The 23,188-nt window shown below is 37.4% G+C and overlaps 2 protein-coding genes across 2 annotated transcripts; both read right to left on the bottom strand.

Annotated features, from left to right (window-relative positions):
- Positions 1-605: 605 nt before the first annotated feature.
- Positions 606-4,495, bottom strand: LOC148079047 (heat shock protein beta-1-like). The gene is made up of 3 exons (XM_087792219.1): positions 4,126-4,495; positions 4,000-4,063; positions 606-771 (listed from the first exon to the last, which is right to left on the bottom strand). Exons 1-3 carry the CDS (start codon positions 4,493-4,495, stop codon positions 606-608), a joined length of 600 nt encoding a protein of 199 aa, XP_087648345.1.
- Positions 4,496-7,225: 2,730 nt separating this feature from the next.
- On the bottom strand, positions 7,226-22,363 carry LOC148079046 (sushi domain-containing protein 2-like). The gene is made up of 16 exons (XM_087792336.1): positions 22,284-22,363; positions 20,966-21,164; positions 20,100-20,251; positions 18,044-18,211; positions 17,814-17,985; positions 17,556-17,757; positions 16,035-16,120; positions 15,084-15,352; positions 14,875-15,009; positions 12,548-12,703; positions 10,948-11,196; positions 10,008-10,191; positions 9,852-9,946; positions 8,002-8,181; positions 7,848-7,941; positions 7,226-7,786 (listed from the first exon to the last, which is right to left on the bottom strand). The coding sequence occupies exons 1-16, from the start codon at positions 22,342-22,344 to the stop codon at positions 7,750-7,752; spliced, it is 2,439 nt and encodes an 812-aa protein (XP_087648462.1). The 5' UTR covers positions 22,345-22,363; the 3' UTR covers positions 7,226-7,749.
- Positions 22,364-23,188: the final 825 nt, after the last annotated feature.

Below are 23,188 nucleotides of genomic sequence, written 5' to 3'. Positions count from 1 at the left end.
AGATATAAGAGTCGCCACAGTGTCCAATAAAACAGTAAACAACATAATGTGTGCACAAATAAGAACACAATTGTGTAGTTAAATGTGTAGGATTAAGATTTTTGATGTATCGAATAAATCGATATACAATATTAAATTAACAAATTAAACTCAAAATCCCAAACGTAGCGTTACTGGAAACAAACATTTAATATAATTACATTTAAACAGTTTCTCTCCATTTCACAAAATCATACTTTGTACTTCAATATCCTGTCATACATGCTGAGAAAACGGTGTAAATGTACTTTTACTTTGTACCATTTGAAAGATGACGTCTTCGTTATTTGGTTGCAGTTCAAAAAACCGCCACAGGCAGCAGTGTTGCACTGCAATAGACTGTCCTGACGTCACCGTCGCTGGTGGAAAATGTGATTATATTGAAAATAAAACGTTTCATTTGAAGGTGATGGACATGAACTGGAAATATAAATGAAATCGATGCTAAAGGTTTGATGGTTTATTTGCAGAAACAAAAACGTTTGTTATTTGGACTAAACTTGAGATTAAATCAATAAAACATGGATGATTCATGCGTGTGACTGAGACACCATGTTATTCCTGATCTATTGACTCTGTTCTTCGTCCTCCTTCTGTCGGATCTGGATCGGAATCACGACCTCGGTTCCGTCCTGGTTGTCGTGTCTCCCACGAACCGGAGCCTCCACGGACAGGATCCCCTCCGTGGACAGCGAGGAGCTGATGAGCTGCAGGTTCACTCCTGGAGGAAGTCTTCACAACAACGTGTACTTTAACTTTGAAATGAATAAAGTTATTTTTCTGTTCCTATTTGGTGATATATTTATCATTATTGTATCTATTATTGTGTTGTTTTATTATTATATTTGTTTTAATATTATCATTATTATGCATTTTGTTATTATGTTTATTATGTGACAACGTAAATACATTTTTATTCAAATCAAATGTATTTAAAGTTGTTTTTATCTTTTGTGAACTTCCTTTAGGCTTTAGGATGTGAGACTTGTTTGTGTCTTAAATAGAAGTTGGATCTTTGTTTGAACAACAATGCTTTTATCTTGTTTCTAGTTTTATTTATATTTTATTTTAATTTTAATTTTCTTGTTATTTCCAATAGTATTCCTTTGCTGTTTTTACATTATATTATACAGTATATTATTTTTATTTCCATCTCAGTTGTATTTTAATATCAATTTTATTTTTATTTCCATTTAATTCTCTTTTTTTTATGTCTTCCTTTTTTATTTCTGTATTATTTCAATGTTATTGATATATATATATATATATATATATATATATATATATATATATATATTTCTTTATGATATTTCTATTTGTATTTCCATGTTTTAAATGTCTTACTTCTCTTTTAATGTCTATATTTTTATTTTTATTTCCATGTTATTTTATTTAATTTCTACCTTATTTCTACATTAATGTCCTTTTTTTGTTAACATTTTTTACTTCTTTTATTTCTTTATTATTTTTTATATATAGGTTTCTTTAAATTTTCTTTATATATTTATTTTCATGATATTTTTATTTCCATTTTATTTCCAAGTTTTAATGTCTTACTTCTTTTCTATTATTTTTCGTATTTCCATGTTATTTTTTATTTTTATTACAATATTATTTATATTTTTATTTCCATTTTATTAAATTATTTAATTTTCGCACTGACTTTGTATTTCTATATCATGCTCATTTTTATTTCCACGTTATTTCTATTCTTTTTAAACATTTTTCTATCTCCTCACAGCCAGAGAAAATGTACATTATTCACATATTTAAAAATAAAGCTGTTTCTGGTTGTAGTTTGTAAAGATTAATTTTCTGGAAACAACTGCATAAACAACTGTATAAACAACTGCAATAACAACTGTATTAACAACTCTATAAACAACTGTATAAACAACTGCATAAACAACTGTATAAACAACTGTATAAACAACTGTATAAACAACTGCATAAACAAATGTATAAACAACTGTATAAACAACTGTATAGACAACTGTATAAACAAATGTATGAACAACTGTAAAAACAACTGTATAAACAACTGCATAAACAAATGTATAAACAACTGTATAAACAACTGTATAGACAACTGTATAAACAAATGTATGAACAACTGTATAAACAACTGCATAAACAACTGTATAAACAACTGCATAAACAACTGTATAAACAACTGTATAAACAACTGCCTAAACAACTGCATAAACAACTGTATAAACAACTGTATTAACAACTGTATAAACAACTGTATAAACAACTGCATAAACAACTGTATAAACAACTGCATAAACAACTGTATAAACAACTGTATAAACAACTGTATAAACAACTGCCTAAACAACTGTATTAACAACTGTATAAACAACTGTATAAACAACTGTATTAACAACTGTATAAACAACTGTATAAACAACTGCATAAACAACTGCATAAACAACTGTATATACAACTGTATAAACAACTGCATAAACAACTGTATAAACAACTGTATAAACAACTGTATTAACAACTGTATAAACAACTGCATAAACAACTGCATAAACAACTGTATAAACAACTGTATAAACAACTGCACAAACAACTGCATAAACAACTGTATAAACAACTGCATAAACAACTGTATAAACAACTGCAAAAACAACTGTATAAACAACTGCAAAAACAAATGTATAAACAACTGTATAAACAACTGCATAGACAACTGTATAAACAACTGCATAAACAACTGCATAAACAACTGTATAAACAACTGCATAAACAACTGCCTAAACAACTGTATTAACAACTGTATAAACAACTGTATAAACAACTGTATAAACAACTGTATACACAACTGCATAAACAACTGCATAAACAACTGTATAAACAACTGCACAAACAACTGCATAAACAACTGCATAAACAACTGTATAAACAACTGTATAAACAACTGTATAAACAACTGCCTAAACAACTGTATAAACAACTGCATAAACAACTGTATAAACAACTGTATAAACAACTGCATAAACAACTGTATAAACAACTGTATAAACAACTGCATAAACAACTGCCTAAACAACTGTATTAACAACTGTATAAACAACTGTATAAACAACTGTATTAACAACTGTATAAACAACTGCATAAACAACTGTATAAACAACTGAATAAACAACTGTATAAACAACTGTATAAACAACTGCATAAACAACTGTATAAACAACTGTATAAACAACTGCACAAACAACTGCATAAACAACTGTATAAACAACTGAATAAACAACTGTATAAACAACTGTATAAACAACTGCATAAACAACTGTATAAACAACTGTATAAACAACTGTATAAACAAATGTATGAACAACTGTATAAACAACTGTATAAACAACTGTATAAACAAATGTATGAACAACTGAATAAACAACTGCATAAACAACTGTATAAACAACTGTATAAACAACTGTATAAACAACTGCACAAACAACTGCATAAACAACTGCATAAACAACTGTATAAACAACTGCATAAACAACCGTATAAACAACTGTATAAACAACTGCACAAACAACTGCATAAACAACTGAATAAACAACTGTATAAACAACTGTATAAACAACTGCATAAACAACTGTATAAACAACTGTATAAACAACTGTATAAACAACTGCATAAACAACTGTATAAACAACTGTATAAACAACTGTATAAACAACCGTATAAACAACTGTATAAACAACTGTATAAACAACTGCATAAACAACTGTATAAACAACTGTATAAACAACTGTATAAACAACTGCATAAACAACTGTATAAACAACTGTATAAACAACTGTATTAACAACTGTATAAACAACTGTATAAACAACTGTATAAACAACTGTATAAACAACTGTATAAACAACTGTATAAACAACTGCATAAACAACTACAATAACAACATTAAGGCTTCATTGAAACTGTCAAACCACTGACTTGTATTTCCTGGTGAAGCTTCGCGACACGACGTCCTGCTGGTTCTGCTTCTCCTGGTGAGTTCCTGAAACAACAGACGTCATCAGCGACGCGAGGACGAATCAACGACTCAACGACTCCACACACCTGAGATCTGCAGGTAACCCTCCTTCGTCGTCACGGCGATCTCCTCCGGCGAGAAACTCTTGGCGTCCAGCGAGATCCTCCAGCTCTCCGGCCCGAGTCCGACCTCAGAACCCCCGCCCTGCTCCTGGTCCCTGTGGTTCTGACCGCCGGACGGAGGCAGGAGTGGACTCTGAGTGAACCCGGGCCAGGAGAAGGACGCCAGCCTCTTGTGAGCCCAGTCGATCCACTTCACGTCGCCCGGCTCCAGCAGGGGAGGGAGACCGAAGTCCTGCGCGAAGATGCGACTCGGTTGAGTCCAGTTGAGAAACGGATCCCAGGTCTCATCTCGACGGAAGATAGGACGCGATAGCGTTTTGTTCTGGTCCACCATGACTGAGGAGCTCGGACCGTGAGGCAGTATTTCACCTCAAACTCCAGGAATGTTCCCTTCGAACACGCCTTACTGGACCGAACCGTCCTCTGATCTCACCCTCGAGACTGAGGTGGGGGGTCACGGAGGGACAGGACTTGTTGACGTCCGAGTCACTTCACTGAGCCTCTACAGTCCAGTCACTCCAGCGGAACCACGACCAGGACTACGGTCACCCTTGGAGACCAACGACCCCTGAGACGGTTGTTTACGAAGCAGGACCGGACGAGCGAGAGGTCGAGGGTCAGCGAGGAATGTCAGTCACGCGTCTTCATGTCAGGCTGTGAAATAATGAAGCAGGAATAAATCATCACGGTCACTGTCGCTGGTATTTGATATGAAGCTGTTTATTCGTCCGGAAATACAAAACTAAGTCATCGACATGTTTAAGAAAACAGATCAACATGGTGAGAGTTTCACTGACACTGTCATGAAAGATTCATGAACAGAACACACTAGAAAACATCATCAACATATACATTTTATTTATTTATCCTTTGTCTATCCAGGTCAGTTTCATTGAGATCAAAATCTCTTTTACAAGAGAGACGAGGCCAGGATGGACAATAAAACTCAGTTACACATAAAACAAGTTCAATATTAACTGCAATACCACAATATAATGTTAGATTACAATTGTTATATAAATATACGTCATCATTAAGTCAATGCTTAAAGATAATCAAATATAAAGTTAACATACATGCATGATGATTGTTACGGATCACTGACCTGAGACCAGATCAACTCAGGTTAGAATCAAGTCACCGGTAGAATAAACATTTCGGTCCACCTGGCGAAAACACCTGAAGTTGTGCACAAAAGGACAAAAAGACCCGCGAGACCTCAGGGGGGAAGTGGAAGACAGGAACCAACGCCAACAACGAGTGTGACCTCCGACCCGGAACGTTTGAATGATTAGATGACAGGAGACGACAGGCAAGCTCTCCCAGCAGGACACCAGGGAATCAGGATCAGAAAACTTGAAAGAAGGATACATCCGGAAGACCGGACCCCCAGATGGACGTAAATAGCACGAGTGTTTCCACAGCTCGACGTCTTCTGTCCTGGACTGACCATTTGTTGAGTCGCAGGAAGAACGAGGCCCGGTCGATCGTGAAGAAACTTGTATTTCTTTTGCTTGGAAGAGGTGAATAAACGACCCGGACATACTCTGGATTGTTTCTTTTCCTCAACAATTTGAAGTATACGAGCCGGGACTGGAGTGACCACAGACACCGTGTTTGACTTTAATAATAAGAAAAAGAAACAGGATTACTGACTGAAAACATTCACAATTGCCGATAGAGTCCGACGTCAAATTCCTGACAAGAGCCTTAAATTCTTTAAAAGTCACAAGATCCTGAAGCTTGAGCTGCTTCTGTAGATTATTCCACGAAGACGGTGCAGAAAAGCTGTTTTAACCAGCTGTGTACAACTTAAAGGAACAGTCATAGGCACCGTATCCTGAGATCTTAACGCATGTTGGACACATTTTCGAAGACAAACAACAAGGGAGTCGTAGATAAAAACATGCCAATGACTAAGTCATGGCATAAAAAGAGAGAAGTTACCTAAGACATTAACTGTTATGTATGTCCGTGTGTCTTTCTTGGTGTTTCCTGTTTTTATTTTGAAACCTGCTCCCTTCTGTGTCTGTGAGTTTCCTTTCCGGTCCCTCCCTGCTGATTGTTATTGTCTCCACCTGTCTTGTGTTCTGCAGCTGCCAGTGATTGCTGGCAGTCTTCATATTCTGCTTACTCTCCCTCAGTCTTTGTCGGTTCGTCACACTTGCTGTCCCGTTCTTTTGTCTAGTTCGTGTTTCACGTTTCAGACTTCCGATTCGAGTTTGTTTCGCCTTCCCGGTTTTGAACCTGGTACGTTTTCTCGTTTCTCTGCCTGCCTGTGACCTTGACCTGTTTTTCTAGATATCGTACCTGTCGCATGTATATTTCCTGGACTACCTGTGACGATCCCTCTGCCTGTTGCTAATAAATCTGTCAAGTTTGACAATCGGACACTTTCTGCGCCTGGGTTTCCTTCCGCACCCTGACATTAACTATGTTGACTGCGTCGTCCCTGACAAATAAATGAATAAATAAATAAATTCATGTACAACACGTCTCTACAATCAAGAAGTAAGAATGAAGCTTCGACTGGTCGCCGTCGAGCCTCGAGAAAAATACCATTTATTCCTAAAAACTTTAGTTTCAGTTCATTTACCAGGTTTTGAATGTGAAAAACAATGAATTAACAGCAAGTCTCAAACCCCCCCCCCTATATATAGCTATAACTGCTCGTAACATACTAAGACTGAGGAACAAAAGGGGATTGACTGTAAACACCATGTCGTGTGAAGATAAAGAACTTGATACACAAACTCTGTGATGCTCCAGGACTTTTATTTGTTGATGCCGCCACACAAAAAATGCACAATATTGAATTATTGAGTTTAAATGTTGAATCTTTGTTATTTTTACTCTATTTATTTTATTATTTGTTTTATTAAATCATTTAATACAAAAAATAATATTTATTTAAAGAAATAGTTTTTTTTATCTAAATATCTATAAATACAAACATTTTTGTATTACATTTTAAAGACTACAAATAAATGAAATGAAATGAATTTAAAACATGTATTTTTAATGACTGGAGGAAGAATATCAAACTCTATGTGTGGAAAAAAAACACATTTATTTAAAAAAAAAAATCAAATGTTTTAATTCAGTTACTCTATTAAAACAAACAAATTCAACCTTTTAATAAACATACAATTTAGTTTAATTTCTAAAAAAAAACAATTCAATGCCTAAAAAATACAAAGTTTCAACACTTTAAATGTTTAATGTCACATTTAATATTTCCGAAGATGCTGAAACACAAACATACTTTCATGATCCAGAGATATTATATATATACTGGCGACAGTTGATGTGTGAATAAAAAATCTAAAGTATTAAATCATGACATAAGAAGCTCCAGGATGTTCACGTTGATTTGACATTTAATGACATTGTTATTACTTGTCATTGAGGTTTGAAACTCTGTGTTAGTTATTGGATGATTTATTAGTTTTGATAACAATTATATACAGAACAAGTCAATAAATAAAAACAGTTTCCATGGTGGAGGAGCGTCAAGCGAACTTGTTGGATTTCTTCTCATTTCTCTCCGACCAGATGAAAGTAAATAATTCTCTGATTTAAAAAGGATCAGAAGGAGCTGATGTCCGACTGCCTCGACCTCTGCCTGAGAAGAAAACAAACAATGAATTCACGTCACGTGACGAAGGTTCTCGTGAAGAACCTACTTCTGCCTCTTGGCGGCGACGACGAGCACCGAGACGATCAGGATCAGAGCCAACGCTCCGACGACGGCGCCCGCGATGATCCCGGGAACGTTACCTGGAGCGACAGAATGTGTTGACTACACATCAATGAACAAACGCTGGGGTGTGATCGTACTGGCAGCCGTGCACGAGGTCTCCTGACCCGACCACCGGCCGGTCGCCAGACACACTCGCTCGCCGGAGCCGCTCAGTTGGAACCCGTCGTCGCAGGAAAACAGGACTTTGGCTCCGTGGACGTAGACGGTTCCTCGCTTGCTGCCGTTGGTGGGCGGAGGAATGAAACCACACGCTGCCACTACACACACAACACAACACACAACACAACACACAACACACGACAACCGTTAACAAGATGTTCACACACATTTAGAAAACACACACATTCAAGATTAAAACCCAGAGAGAATCCATTCGACTGAAACTAAAACACAGTTAATATCTTTGATGATAAAAACAACAAAACAACAAACAACAATGAAGAGAAAATATTGGCAACTTCACCTAAAATATCGTGAAGTTCTGTTGAAACATTTGAAAAGTTTTACTCTTTAATCTCCGAAAACAAAACAAAAAAAACAGTTTGATTCAAATTTCACTGTAATTCACAATATTAAAACGATAATAACACTATAATTATACAATATTAACACTATAATAACACTAATAAAACGATAGTAACACTATAATAACACGATAGTAACACTATAATAACACTATAGTGCTAGTATAATGACACTATAGTAACTTTATAGTAGCACTATAACAAAACGATAACAACACTATAATAATACAATATTAACACTATAATAACACTATAATAAAACTATAAAAAAAAACATAACACTATAATAAAACGATAATAACACTATAGTAACACTATAACAAAAAACATAATAACACTATAATAATACTATAATAAAACATAATAACACTATAATAATACTTAAACACATTTGTTCCCGGGCCTTTGGGTCATTTTGACCCAGAGACAACACAAGAGTTAAACAACTTGTTTGGTATTTTGGTTGTAATTCAATTATTTTGACTGTTTTTTTTAATTTTCATACACATTTCAAACACAAAACATAATTTATTTCACTGCACAACAATGTCAACGACGTGGTCGTTTGAAAATAAAGATATTTTTTTCAGTTTAGGTTCATATTCAGGTTATTCTTCAATCCAACACGACGGTAACTAACTAACTAACTAACTAACTAACTAACTAACTAACTAACTAACTAACTAACTAACTAACTAACTAACTAACTAACCAACTAACTACTTAACTAATTAACGAACTAACTAACTATCTAACTAACTAACTAACTTACTAACCAACTAATTAACTAACTAACAAACTAACTAACTAACTAACTAACTAACTAACTAACTAACTAACTAGCTAGCTAGCTAACTAACTAACTAACTAACTAACTAACTAACTTACTAACCAACTAACTAACTAACTAACTAACTAACTAACTAACTAACTAACTAACTAGCTAGCTAGCTAACTAACTAACTAACTAACTAACTAACTTACTAACCAACTAACTAACTAACTAACTAACTAACTAATTAACGAACTAACTATCTAACTAACTAACTAACTTACTAACCAACTAATTAACTAACTAACAAACTAACTAACTAACTAACTAACTAACTAACTAACTAACTAACTAACTAACTAACTAACTAACTAACTAGCTAGCTAACTAACTAACTAACTAACTAACTAACTAACTAACTTACTAACCAACTAACTAACTAACTAACTAGCTAGCTAGCTAGCTAACTAACTAACTAACTAACTTACTAACCAACTAACTAACTAACTAACTAACTAACTAACTAACTAACTAACTAACTAACTAACCAACTAATTAACGAACGAACTAACTAACTAACTAACTAACTAACTAACTAACTAACCAACTAACCAACCAACCCTTCACTTACCAGGCTTCAAGTCGCTCACCAGAGAGACGTGACTCTGGAAAGAAGCTCTCGTCTCGATCCCGAGTCTCAGGCTGCGAGCGACCAGGACGTCGAACCTGCGGCGAGAACATGTCGTCAGACGTCGACCCGTGAACACAGTTCCACGAGCGGCTCCACCTGCAGAACCCAGAACCTTCTCCGGAGCAGATCTCCGCGGCCTGGTCGGACAGAGGGTCGTCCGGAGCGTCGGGAGCGAAGAACTCTGGGACGAAGCGAGGGTCGTGTCTCGGCGAGAGCGAGTACGAGTCCAGCAGCGCTGCTGTGTCGTACGTGAACAAGGCGGAGGCGTTGGAAACGGCCCCTGAACACAAGAGTGAGTATTATTACTTTTATTATATCACTTTATTCATTCTTTATTATCCATCATTGACTCGTCCTTATGTCGGACAAATACAACGTTGACTTTGTCCTTAAAATATCATTTAAAAAATATATTTTTTATATAATATATAATTATATTCTCATTTATTACAATGATTATTATAATGTAATACAATTATATACATCTAATATATGTATATAATGTAATATAATATAATTATAAATATAATATATATATGTGTGATCAATATAAATTTAAAATGTATTCATTTATTACATGATTACTAATACAATTTGCTGTAAGCATTACTTTACATTTTTATATTTTAATCATTGAATTCAATCATTTGTATATTGATTTGATTTGTTTGATTGATACATTGAATTACATTTATTTTTTACATGTAAAGTTTTATATTTTTTATTCAAAATCATTCCAAAATTCTAAATTATATATATTTTTTATTTATTGTCTTTTAAATTCACTATAAAATGTTGGTTTAATAGAGTCACCAGACATTACCAACAGAGCACAGAGATACTGGATCCAACAATGAAAAGTAAAATATATTGAATGTATTTTTTTAATTATTGAAATGTGAATATCAAACTCAATGGGTAAAAATATATTTAAAAAATGTCAATTATAAAAAAAAATGTTTTAACAAAATCTAAAAATGACTGAATTGAATTATTAAAAACATCTAAAAAGTTGTAAGATGTAAAAAAGTCTCACAGCTTCGTCCGAAGTCGAACACCATCTCCGGGTCGCTGTGATTGGTCAGCGCTCCTCCGCCGCTCAGGACCAGGTCGTCCGCCGCGACCCCGTCCACGTTTCCCAGCAGCCCTCGCGAGGAACCTTTGAACTCCTCGGGCAGGAGGACCGTGGTCGTCATGGTTTCCCCCCTCAGCCGGACCTCCACGCCCGCGCCCGACGGGAACATGACGGTCACGTTGGAGGAAGAAGGCGAGAAGACGAACACGCCTGGAGGCGAAGAGAAGACCCTCATCAAAGAGTGGTGGCTGGCCTGTAGGGGGCGCTGGGGCGCCGCACTCCCACTGATTTGGCTGTTTTTTTTACTTTATCTATAGTTTCATCTTTTATTTATTTTAGTTTTAATCATCAACATTAATCGTCTTGTATATTTTTAGAACTATTTACGTTATTATACGTGATTATAATCTTGTTTTTTATTTTGTTAATATTAGGTATTATTATTAATTAGTTTGGTAATACTAGTTGTTTTTTGTTAATATATATATTTATTTATTATTATTATTATTTTTTCTCTTTGCAGTATATTTGTGATAATTTGGTAGAAAGTATTTCTATTTTTCTGGCGCAGACAACAGTTTGTTTTTTAGTTTTTTTAATAATGTAGTTTATTCTGTATGATTTATATAAGAGTGTAATTAAAATATGTTTTCATTTGGAATGAAACAAGGAGCATATAAATAAACATATATATAGCAATAAACATATTATCCATCATTAACATTAACTAAATCTAAGATATTAGATTAAAGGCACTTTACAAATAAGCTTTACTTACTATTAATGTGTTGATTTCTACATGTAATAAAATGGAAAAGAGCACCACCTGAAATATTTGTCACCAGTCGCCACTGGGTTAAGTAAGTATATAGATAGATGCAGTATATATGATATAATAATAATATCTTATCCATATATATTACATTATTCACAAGAATTATTCCAGGTCCCTTTGAGGGAAAAAGGGGGGCTGAAGACCCCCATGAAAATGCTAATATGTTGAATTTTAAAACAAAATGGCTTGAAATTGATCATGGATTAGGGTTTTTTTAGGGGGTGTTAGGGGGACCGGCTAACACTAACTCTAACCCAACCTGACCAGGAAAAGGTAAAGGGGGCACGAGGGGGGCAGAAGACCTCCACATTCAAATAGTTCGAATTAGATAGGATAAACAATATATTACATAATAAATAACAATTCTTTTGATAACCGTAATGGGGCACAAGGGGGCGCAAGACCCCTGTGAAAATTCAAATACCATTTTAATGAAGACCAAAGGTCATGTTGACAACTGACCCCCCAATGAAGGTTTCAGGGTGAAACCTGATCAGGCTAAAGGGGAGAATACGCCCCTAAACATTTACTTTTAGCTCATTTTGTAATTTAGTTTTTTCCTTTTTTTTGTAATGTTATCCTAAAAACATGTCATGTTAGAGGACATTATGAAAATAACAAAATCAATATTGAAATATGAAGCTGAGTTTTCTCGTGAGATTCTTGTTGGAAAACGTTTCATGGATAAAGGAAGACGTGAAGGTTCTTCCTCATCATGTGACTCACCGTCCATGTCCATCCATTGTTGCTCAGCGAAGGAGATTCTTTCCTGGTTCCTCAGAACCTGGAGTCCAACATGGCCGTCCATCAGCCGAACCTCCATGACGTCCGACGAGGCTTCTTTCATGACCACGGACGACAACATGGTCGCGTTGACGCTTCCTGTGAGAAGATTCACAAATGTTACACACTTTTGACTGACGAACAATTGTGTTTGTGTTACTGTCAACTGAATAAACATCTTATATACCTATATATATATATACATACATATATATATATATATATGTATGTATTAATAGTATCATGTTCTTCTTGTTCTCCTCACATCTCTTGTCAATGTTTGTTTCTATGTTTTTAGTACAAGTTCCTTAAAGTGTAACTAGAGTGTGTATGGATGTGTGTGTTAAAGTGTGTTGTTGTGATGTGTGACTCTATTGTATCATCAGTGTGTGTTTGTACAAAACTCTCTTTTTATTGAAATATTGACATTAGAAAATGATCTTAAGCTCCGCCCACTGAAAACACTTTGTTGTTCTGGAGACGAAATCTTGTTGACCATAACCACACCCACTCTGCTGTGATTGGTCAAATATGGAGGTTTGTCACCCCGCTTCATCAATTGTCTCCACCTCCAAGGGACTCAGTGTATAAACAAAGCGTGATTACAGCTGGAGGAGTGAAGCCACAATGGACTCTCGTAACCTCTCTTTCGTCCAGATTTCAGAGCAACTTTATAAAGTAATAAGTTTAAAACATGGTCATGATGAGAAGTTACTGCGTCTTGAAGAACATTTACTACATGACACCAGAGTTGATACTAGTTGATGTTTAATGACACCAGAGTTGATACTAGTTGATGTTTAATGACACCAGAGTTGATACTAGTTGATGTTTAATGACACCAGAGTTGATACTAGTTGATGTTTAATGACACCAGAGTTGATACTAGTTGATGTTTAATGACACCAGAGTTGATACTAGTTGATGTTTAATGACACCAGACTTGATACTAGTTGATGTTTAATGACACCAGAGTTGATCCTAGTTGATGTTTAATGACACCAGAGTTGATACTAGTTGATGTTTACTGACACCAGAGTTGATACTAGTTGATGTTTAATGACACCAGAGTTGATACTAGTTGATGTTTAATGACACCAGAGTTGATACTAGTTGATGTTTACTGACACCAGAGTTGATACTAGTTGATGTTTAATGACACCAGAGTTGATACTAGTTGATGTTTAATGACACCAGAGTCGATACTAGTTGATGTTTAATGACACCAGAGTTGATACTAGTTGATGTTTAATGACACCAGAGTTGATACTAGTTGATGTTTAGTGACACCAGAGTTGATACTAGTTGATGTTTAATGACACCAGAGTTGATACTAGTTGATGTTTAATGACACCAGAGTTGATACTAGTTGATGTTTAATGACACCAGAGTTGATACTAGTTGAAGTTTAATGACACCAGAGTTGATACTAGTTGATGTTTAATGACACCAGAGTTGATACTAGTTGATGTTTAATGACACCAGAGTCGATACTAGTTGATGTTTAATGACACCAGAGTTGATACTAGTTGATGTTTAATGACACCAGAGTTGATACTAGTTGATGTTTAGTGACACCAGAGTTGATACTAGTTGATGTTTAATGACACCAGAGTTGATACTAGTTGATGTTTAATGACACCAGAGTTGATACTAGTTGATGTTTAATGACACCAGAGTTGATACTAGTTGAAGTTTAATGACACCAGAGTTGATACTAGTTGATGTTTAATGACACCAGAGTTGATACTAGTTGATGTTTAATGACACCAGAGTTGATACTAGTTGATGTTTAATGACACCAGAGTTGATACTAGTTGATGTTTAATGACACCAGAGTTGATACTAGTCTATGTTTAATGACACCAGAGTTGATACTAGTTGATGTTTAATGACACCAGAGTTGATACTAGTTGATGTTTAATGACACCAGAGTTGATACTAGTTGATGTTTAATGACACCAGAGTTGATACTAGTTGATGTTTAAAAGTAATTTTATAGTTTTATGTCACGACTTTTTGACTTCTTTGTACCGAAGAAAATATAATACATTTTACTTCAACAGTACTTGTTACGTGTGACTCTACGAGGCTTCAGTCAATGCTTCGCCTTGTTGTGCGTTTCAGCCTCACAGTTTAATACTGTAATACTACGGAGCCTTTAGAAAAATATAGGATTTTAAGTTCACCTTATAGTCCCAGAAATACGCTACTATTTAAACTACTCCACTGGACCATGTGTTGATGATGACTAGTCAAGATGGTCTCACCGCTCACTGGTCGTGTTCTGGCCTGGATGACCAGTCGTTTCTCTGCCGCCTCCACCAGAGTGTACTCTCCTCGGCCGTTGAAGGAGTAGCTGACGCCGTCGAAGGTGATGAAGTGAGGATCTCCGAACACCACCGCTGCTCACACAAACACACCTTCAGGCAAACCTCGAGTAGAACTTCGGCCACGGAGGTCCAGAGTCTGCTCAGACCTGAGGCCGGGGACCGGTACCTCCTGCAGTCGCTGGACGGCCGGTGAGTGAAGTAGTATCCGCAGTTGTCGGACCAGAGGCAGCAGTAGTAGAAGCTGAGGACGTCGTAGACCCAGTGGGACTGACCCGGGATCCGCGGAGGCCTTTTGAAGGGGGGTGAACCCCAGTCGTGACCTCGGTCCGGAGTGCTGCCCCCGATGGAGTCTCCGGTCAGGATCTGAGCCCCGGCGCTGTCGTAGCAACACTGTTGTCCGGCTGCATATTTGGGACTTAAGGAGCGACAGAACAAGTCGTTTCTCAGAGTCTAGTGTCCGTGGAAGTGTTTCAGTGACGCCAGAATATTGAATTTTACATTTTGAACTTTTCAAGCATTGATTTTATTTTTTCATTCAAAAATCAGAATCAGAAACTTTTGTTGCCATTTTTGTAAACACAACATAGGATTTGTCTGTAGTGTCAGTACACAAGAAAAGAATGAAATAAGAAAACACACAAAATAAGCGAGAAAAAAGAGTGTCTAATATATTTAAAAGTTTGAATTTTGATTATTTCGAACTAATGGAATGAAATGATTTGATTGAAAAATCGAATATTTTCCAAATGATTTTGTTGCACTTCGTTTGAAACTATAATTCAAATTATATTAAAAAAAAATGTAACTGCTACCATTTAAATTAAACATCGAAATGATGGTATAAAAGCGACACTATGATTAGTTTAGAGTTTGATGAAGTATCTCGGTACTCGTTTGGTTTAGTCTGGTGACTCTATTATACAAATACCTTTACATCCAATTTATAAAAGAAATATTGAATTAGGACTTTTATTTTATCATTTAAAAGAAATACATAATTAAAAAAAATCGGATAGTTTTTAATTCAGTACTTAAACACATCATTTCAATAACATCAGGTCTGACATGCGTCTATAGATAGTTCAGCTGGTGCTCACCTGGCTTGAATGGCTCGCACACAGTGAACACTCCCCGGGTGGTAAGTGCAGACGCTGCCCTTCTCCATATCACAGCCATAGTCCGTCTGGAACAGAGGTCGTTCGGGGTCATGACTTCCTTATCGAGTCGCCGTCCTCGTGCGACTAGAAACAACTCTTGAACCTTTTCAGATAAAGAGTCACTTGAAGAGGCTCAGAGATAACAGCTGTAACATTGTAAACGAATAAAGTCGAAGGCTGAGGAAGGATTTAGAACTTAGAGTTAAGGAACAATAAATCAAGGAGTGATACGAGCGTTCTATGATTAAAACTTTGTCAATAAACCAGAAATACATGTGATGAAAGTGTAATAAAACTATTAGAAATACGTGTTCATGTCTAAACCAGAAGGATGTGTCTCGCCTGCAGTTCATACTAAACTCTGCAGCCAGAATTCTGAGCCGCTCTAGTAGAAGAACTCACATTTCTCCTTCAAACTCTTCACTGGCTGCTCTAGTAGAAGAACTCACATTTCTCCTTCAAACTCTTCACTGGCCGCTCTAGTAGAAGAACTCACATTTCTCCTTCAAACTCTTCACTGGCTGCCAGTTTCTTTCAGGATCATTTTAAAATTCTGGTTCTTACTTTCAGATCTATTCATGGTCAGACCTTCCATCAGTGATCTGATCCAGACTTACACCCCAGCTCGGGCTCTGAGGTCTGTGGATCAGAATCTACTGATGGTTCCTGAATTTCAGGACCAGAGGAGAGAAATCCTTCCAGACTGTTGTTCCTAAGCTTTGGAACCATCTCTGTGTTTGATGATCTACTGACTCCTTCCAGAAACATCTGTGTTTGATGATCTACTGACTCCTTCAAGAAACATCTGTGTTTGATGATCTACTGACTCCTTCAAGAAACATCTGTGTTTGATGATCTACTGACTCCTTCAAGAAACATCTGTGTTTGATGATCTACTGACTCCTTCAAGAAACATCTGTGTTTGATGATCTACTGACTCCTTCAAGAAACATCTGTGTTTGATGATCTACTGACTCCTTCAAGAAACATCTCTGTGTTTGATGATCTACTGACTCCTTCAAGAAACATCTGTGTTTGATGATCTACTGACTCCTTCAAGAAACATCTGTGTTTGATGATCTACTGACTCCTTCAAGAAACATCTGTGTTTGATGATCTACTGACTCCTTCAAGAAACATCTGTGTTTGATGATCTACTGACTCCTTCAAGAAACATCTGTGTTTGATGATCTACTGACTCCTTCAAGAAACATCTCAAGACATTTTTATTTGAGCTTTTCCTTGATTCTCTGAGACTCTTGTGTTTGTCTCAGTTTTATCTTGATCTTTAAAGTATTTATTTTATTGAGTATTATTTTGATTGTTTAAGTTCTTTGTGACCCTGGTCTAGAAAAGTGCTCTAAAATTTACAAACTTACTTACAAGACACAGAACTGAATGAAGCATTTCTGATCTTTAGAAAGTACAAATGGACTCTTGAATGATTCTCGTTCAACTCACGTGGAACCTCCCGGTGTCGGCCCTGGCCTGAGCCAGCGTGCAGGGGCAGTCGATGATCTCGTCCAGGAAGTTCGGCAGCTGTCGCTCCAGCGCGTCCCAGGCCAGACACTTGTCCAGGGCCCACGCGGCGGAGTCGTCTTGGAACTTCTCCTCCAGGTGCCATGCGAGCGCGTGGTCCTCCGTCCACGCCGCCTGGACGTTCCTTGAACAAGCTCATGAAGCACCTGGATTTAAACTCAGCTCCAAAGTCGCACCTACTTCAAACCATCGCGGTGGTGACTGGCACTGACGCGCACCGAGCCGAGCTCCCAATCTTTGAAGCCGGGGGCAGGTCTTGGTACGAAGCTGAAGGATCCTGTGTTGGGTTGATCTCTGGCCAGAGAGTACAGATACTCCCACCTTCCCTGCCATTGGTCCGAGTACGGCTGACCTGTTTTAAAGACGTGCTCTTCGTTAAAAGCTCCACGAAGCACCGACTTCAGACCCACCCGTCTCTCTGTAGCCCCACAGCTCCACGTTGACCTTGTCCGCCACGACCAAAGTCGTGTTCCACGTCATCTCCAGACTTCCGTTGACACCGGGAGTTCCGTAGTACTGCCACTTTGTGGAGTTCACCAGCAGGGCCTTGAACTTGGAGTCTAACTTGCCGGTGTGAACTGTCAACAAACATTTGACAAACAGTTCAGGATTAAATCAACCAAGAAAAGTATGTATACATGTTGGATCTGTTGCCAGAGCGCACAGAGGTGCGATGGCCTCACAGCAAGGAGGTTGCAAGTTCGCTTCCCGGTTAGGGAGGAGGCAACTTGTGACCTTTTTGTGTGTAGTTTGTGTGTTCTCCCCGTGTTGTGTGGGTTGACTCTGGTAACTCCGGTTTCAGAAGTTGATTAACATTGACACGTGAGCTTCTCGTTTCTTCGGTGAATACTTTTAATTTATTCAATCCAGAATCAATCATTTGCACAAATTGACTTGTGGTGGCTATCCCAGCTACCCGGGGCAATAGGTTCATTCGGTCGAGAGGTGGGGGACACCCTGGACAGGACGCCAGTCGGTCTCAGGACGCACAACCATTCACACACACACACACTCATACCTGTAGACGATTTCCCCGAGTTCTTTATTGTAGGGTGATGCGAAGGACCTACGGGATGGTGAAGGGCTAGGGGTAGGGCTCGAACTGAGAATTGGAACCGGGCCCTAACTTATATATATTGTCTGTTTGTGTTGAACTGTTTGGAGAAGAAACAAATGATTCCAGATTCAGATTATTTGGACATATGGAGAGAAAGAACAGATGAAATGTTGGACAGAGAATGTTAGTCAGAAAAGAAATTGTCCTTTTACACAAGTCCTATGTTGTGTCCCAAAGCACCGATTCTGCACAAGTGCGTTCACACTGAGCAGTGTGTGAAAATGTAGTGCGCTATGTGCACTCAACAGCCAGAAAATTGAATGTGGATCGATGGACACTTTCGTACCTCAACTACAACTTATTAACTACAAACTAACTAACAACGACTGGTTACAATCAGTGTTAAAAAGTTGTAGAAGAAGAAACTGTCGAGTCATTTCCTGTTAGTGTGTAGCAGCAGAGTTTGATTTGAGACAGTACTACACTGTATGTGTGTAGCAGCAGAGTTTGATTTGAGACAGTACTACACTGTAAGTGTGTAGCAGCAGAGTTTGATTTGAGACAGTACTACACTCTAAGTGTGTAGCAGCAGAGTTTGATTTGAGACAGTACTACACTGTAAGTGTGTAGCAGCAGAGTTTGATTTGAGACAGTACTACACTGTAAGTGTGTAGCAGCAGAGTTTGATTTGAGACAGTACTACATGTTGACATTTGTGCACTGCACAAGTACGTGCACTTTCTTATAGTGTAATATTAACCAGTGCACTAGGAGAAGTGCGCAATTTGGGTCACAGCTAATATTTTGAGTACACAAGTGCGTTCACACTGAGCAGTGTGTGAAAATGTAGTGCGCTATGTGCACTCAAACAGCCAGAAAACTGAGTGTGGATCGATGAACACATTCCATCCTCAACAGCCGCCGTCTTACGTCGCTTTAACTCTTTACTCTGAGATTCGAGACACATCACTAATCTTTGATCTTTGAATAATTCTCGATCTCTGTCCACTCTTTGTCATCAGAACCAGAACATCAAAGCAGACGCTAGTTTTAGTACCGGCTCCGCTCTGGTTCCTAGCGAGCCAAGGTCACTAAGAAGGTCACTTCGACCGACTGCCGACCACCAGTCAAAAAGGAGAAGGGGTACGAAACCCAAGAGTTGTCCTGTGGTCCAAGTTTTTAGTTTTTAGTTTCCAGTAAGTTCATCATTGCCACGAGTAGGTAGCAGAGCCGGTGCAAACACAACACAATAGAGTTGTGTGTGGTCGGGTGAGGCGGGTCCGGACTGGAACCGTGTCGAGCGCCAGAAGACGACGAGTTCATTGACGTGCTCAAGGAGGACATGAAGTGGACGGAAGTACCTGGAGAAGCTGGAGGACAGTATAAGTTGACAAAGAGGAACCACTGACCCGACAGCCACTTTCCGTCTCTGTTGAAGGTCGTTCCATTATCTGACGACACTTGGAAAGGAATCCAGCCGGTTTGGTACAACAGTGGAGACACACAGTGTCCTCGACCGACGGCGTCCACGCGTCCAACGGTGTCGACGGCGTCCTTGAACCTGGAGTTTGAAACGTGAACATCGTTGACCTTCACATTGAAGCGGAAACACTTGAGTTGTCAGTATTATTGTTGCATCTTTGTGTTACTTTCATTCGACTCACTGCCTCATGTACACACAATCTATTGACTCCAATAGATTTGAACGCACACTTTTGTAACACACGTCCACAGTGTATTCTAACACATATTTCCAAATAATAACAAAAACAATCATACATTTAAAATAATTATAAATTAAATAATAATACATTTAACAAAATAAATATAAACAGCAGTACAAACGCACACACTACAGAAGTGTGTGTCTGTGTGTTTGTTTGGGGTTATTAACATAATACATGCTGCGTTATATTTTTATTTTATAATTAAGTATCAGAATCCGATTAGAAAAATGTCGAAGATTATGAAAATTAACAAAGAATATCTTGAAATATGAAATACAGTATATTCTTACTATGTAAATACTTCTGACAGGTATGTTTCATATATTATGTCAAAGATACTCACTAACTGAAGGCGGCATGAACACTGTTGATCAGATCAACCCAATGTGTTTGTGGTATCCCTTGTCTTGTCTCTGGGTCAAGGTCAACCGCATATGTATTTATGGAAGCCAGGGAGGTCGTTGACCCTTGACCCTGAGATAACACAAGGGATAGCACAAACCCATTTGTTTCGACACACAGGCTAGAAGAAAGCCACACGCTCTCACCTGCAGACCACCTGAGACTCGGGGTCGAACCTGGCGTCGAGGACCATGAAGTCGGTTCCTCCGAGGATGGATCCCGAGCGAGGAGACGAGTCCACGCAGAAGTCCTTGAAGTCCGAGCAGCACTTCTTCAGCGACGCACACGTCACGTGACAAGAACACAAGTCTAACTTCTGACCACAGTTTCTCTCACACGTGTTCCCTGGAAACACACAACCAGACTTCAATGTGTGTGTGTGTGTGTGTGTCATTTTTTTGTATACTTCTTATGAGTGCATGTATGGAAGCACAACAGTGTGTAGACATTATTTTATCAAACATTGACTCATAACACTATTGTGTTATTGTGTGACAGTTGTAGTTCAAATTGATTGTGTGTTTTTTGTTTGCATTTGTCATTTATAACTACATTTATTTGTGTTTGAACTATTTGTGGAGCTTTTATTATTGAACTGAAACTAAATTGGTGAATTCAGGTCCTGCAGTAGATCAGGGTCCCAATATTTTAAAAATGAATGTTTTCTTTTAGTTTGATATTATAATTTGCAGTATTTTAAATGTAATAAATAAATATAATATCAATATAAATATAAAAAGTTGGTATAATAGTGATTGGCTAAAAGTTTGATCCAGTATCTCTGAGCTCTTTTGGTTCTGCCTGTTGACTCTATTATACCAACATTTATATATTGAATTAAAAATACTATCATTTAAAAAATATTGAATTTATTAAATTTATTTTTGAATTTTTCGAATTAGAATATTAAACTCTATGAGTAAAAATATTTTATGTTGAAAAAACGAAACATTTTTAATTCAATGATCCAAAAAGTATTCAATACTTACAAAGAAAACACCTTTAAATCAATTTCAAAAGCCAAGTTTCAACCATGAATCCAATAGTACTCAATACTCTGATGACACTGATTTACTTGCATGAACATGTACTGAAGATACACGTGTCGTGCTCATAAAATGACGAGTCATCAAAATTGTAAAGTTTACACTTTGTTGTGATTGATGTGAATTTTAATGTATTTAAAAAATCACTGCAGACTCTGGATCAACATCAAACTCATATATTTACACAAATGTAAAGATTTTCTGACTCATCGTCACGATGAAGTAAATGACAATATTGTTGAAGCAGCAAATATATTACTTGTAAATACTATATTTAATGGAATATAGTTTAAAAGTGCAGTTGAAAGTCTATCGACTACGATGACGTTCGACAAACAAGTCGTAACACGAACATTGAACTAACGAAATCCAACTTTTCACAACAACACAACAACATTTTCAAGACACAAACTCTCACCTTGTGTCGTCGCGACACTACACAAGAGGAACACAAGTGTTACTGTTGTGCTCGTGTCCATGTCCAGGTGTGTAACTGCAGCTTCTCACGAGTCCAACCTCTGGCTCAGCGTTTTCCTGACGACTCTATCAATGATGAACCAGGAGTTTTATAGAGTCACACACACTGTCACACACACTGTCACACACACTGTCACACACACTGTCACACACACTGTCACACACACGGTCACACACACGGTCACACACACCGTCACACACACCGTCACACACACACACACACGCTCGTGAGTCACTGGTTTCAACAGTTTTAATCCTGCGTCAGGTCAGAGCCTCATTGGTGGAGCCCAGAGCCGCAGCATCGCACACTTTTGTGTGATTCAAACGCACAATGGTCTCCGCAGCGTCACACGATTAGCGACACAAAAAACAGCTGCGCTGACAAAAGGAAGCAGAAAAAAAAAAGCTTCTTCATCATCACGTTGGGCCTAAAAAAAAACAACTAAATAATGAATTTAAATGATTTGTTTTGTCGTTTTCTTTTAGTGAGTAAATTAAATAAATATAAACATTACAAGATAAAAGTTCATGTATTGAAAATATATGAAGAGAGAAACAGAAAGTCGTAGAAATAAAAAAAAGTACTTTATTACTTATTACTATGTAACGCTACTGATCGTATGATACAATTATACAGAGTTTTAGTGATTCTTGTGATTCTTTCTCTCGTTTGGTTTAAATGAATAAAACTAAATATGTCCAAACATCAGCTTTAAAAGCTGCTGGAGTCACTGTATCCTCTCGTCCTCAGTCATCACCGGGATCTTGCTTGATTTCATTGTTACTTTGGCCCCAATCAACTTTACTCCCTTAACACTCAAACTAAACACTCAAACTTAACACTCA

The sequence above is a fragment of the Callionymus lyra genome, chromosome 5 (genome assembly GCF_982586985.1).
Source record: "Callionymus lyra chromosome 5, fCalLyr1.hap1.1, whole genome shotgun sequence".
NCBI lineage: Eukaryota > Metazoa > Chordata > Actinopteri > Syngnathiformes > Callionymidae > Callionymus > Callionymus lyra.
Note: the sequence above shows the minus strand (reverse complement) of the source record. Positions and strands in the feature narration are given on the sequence as shown.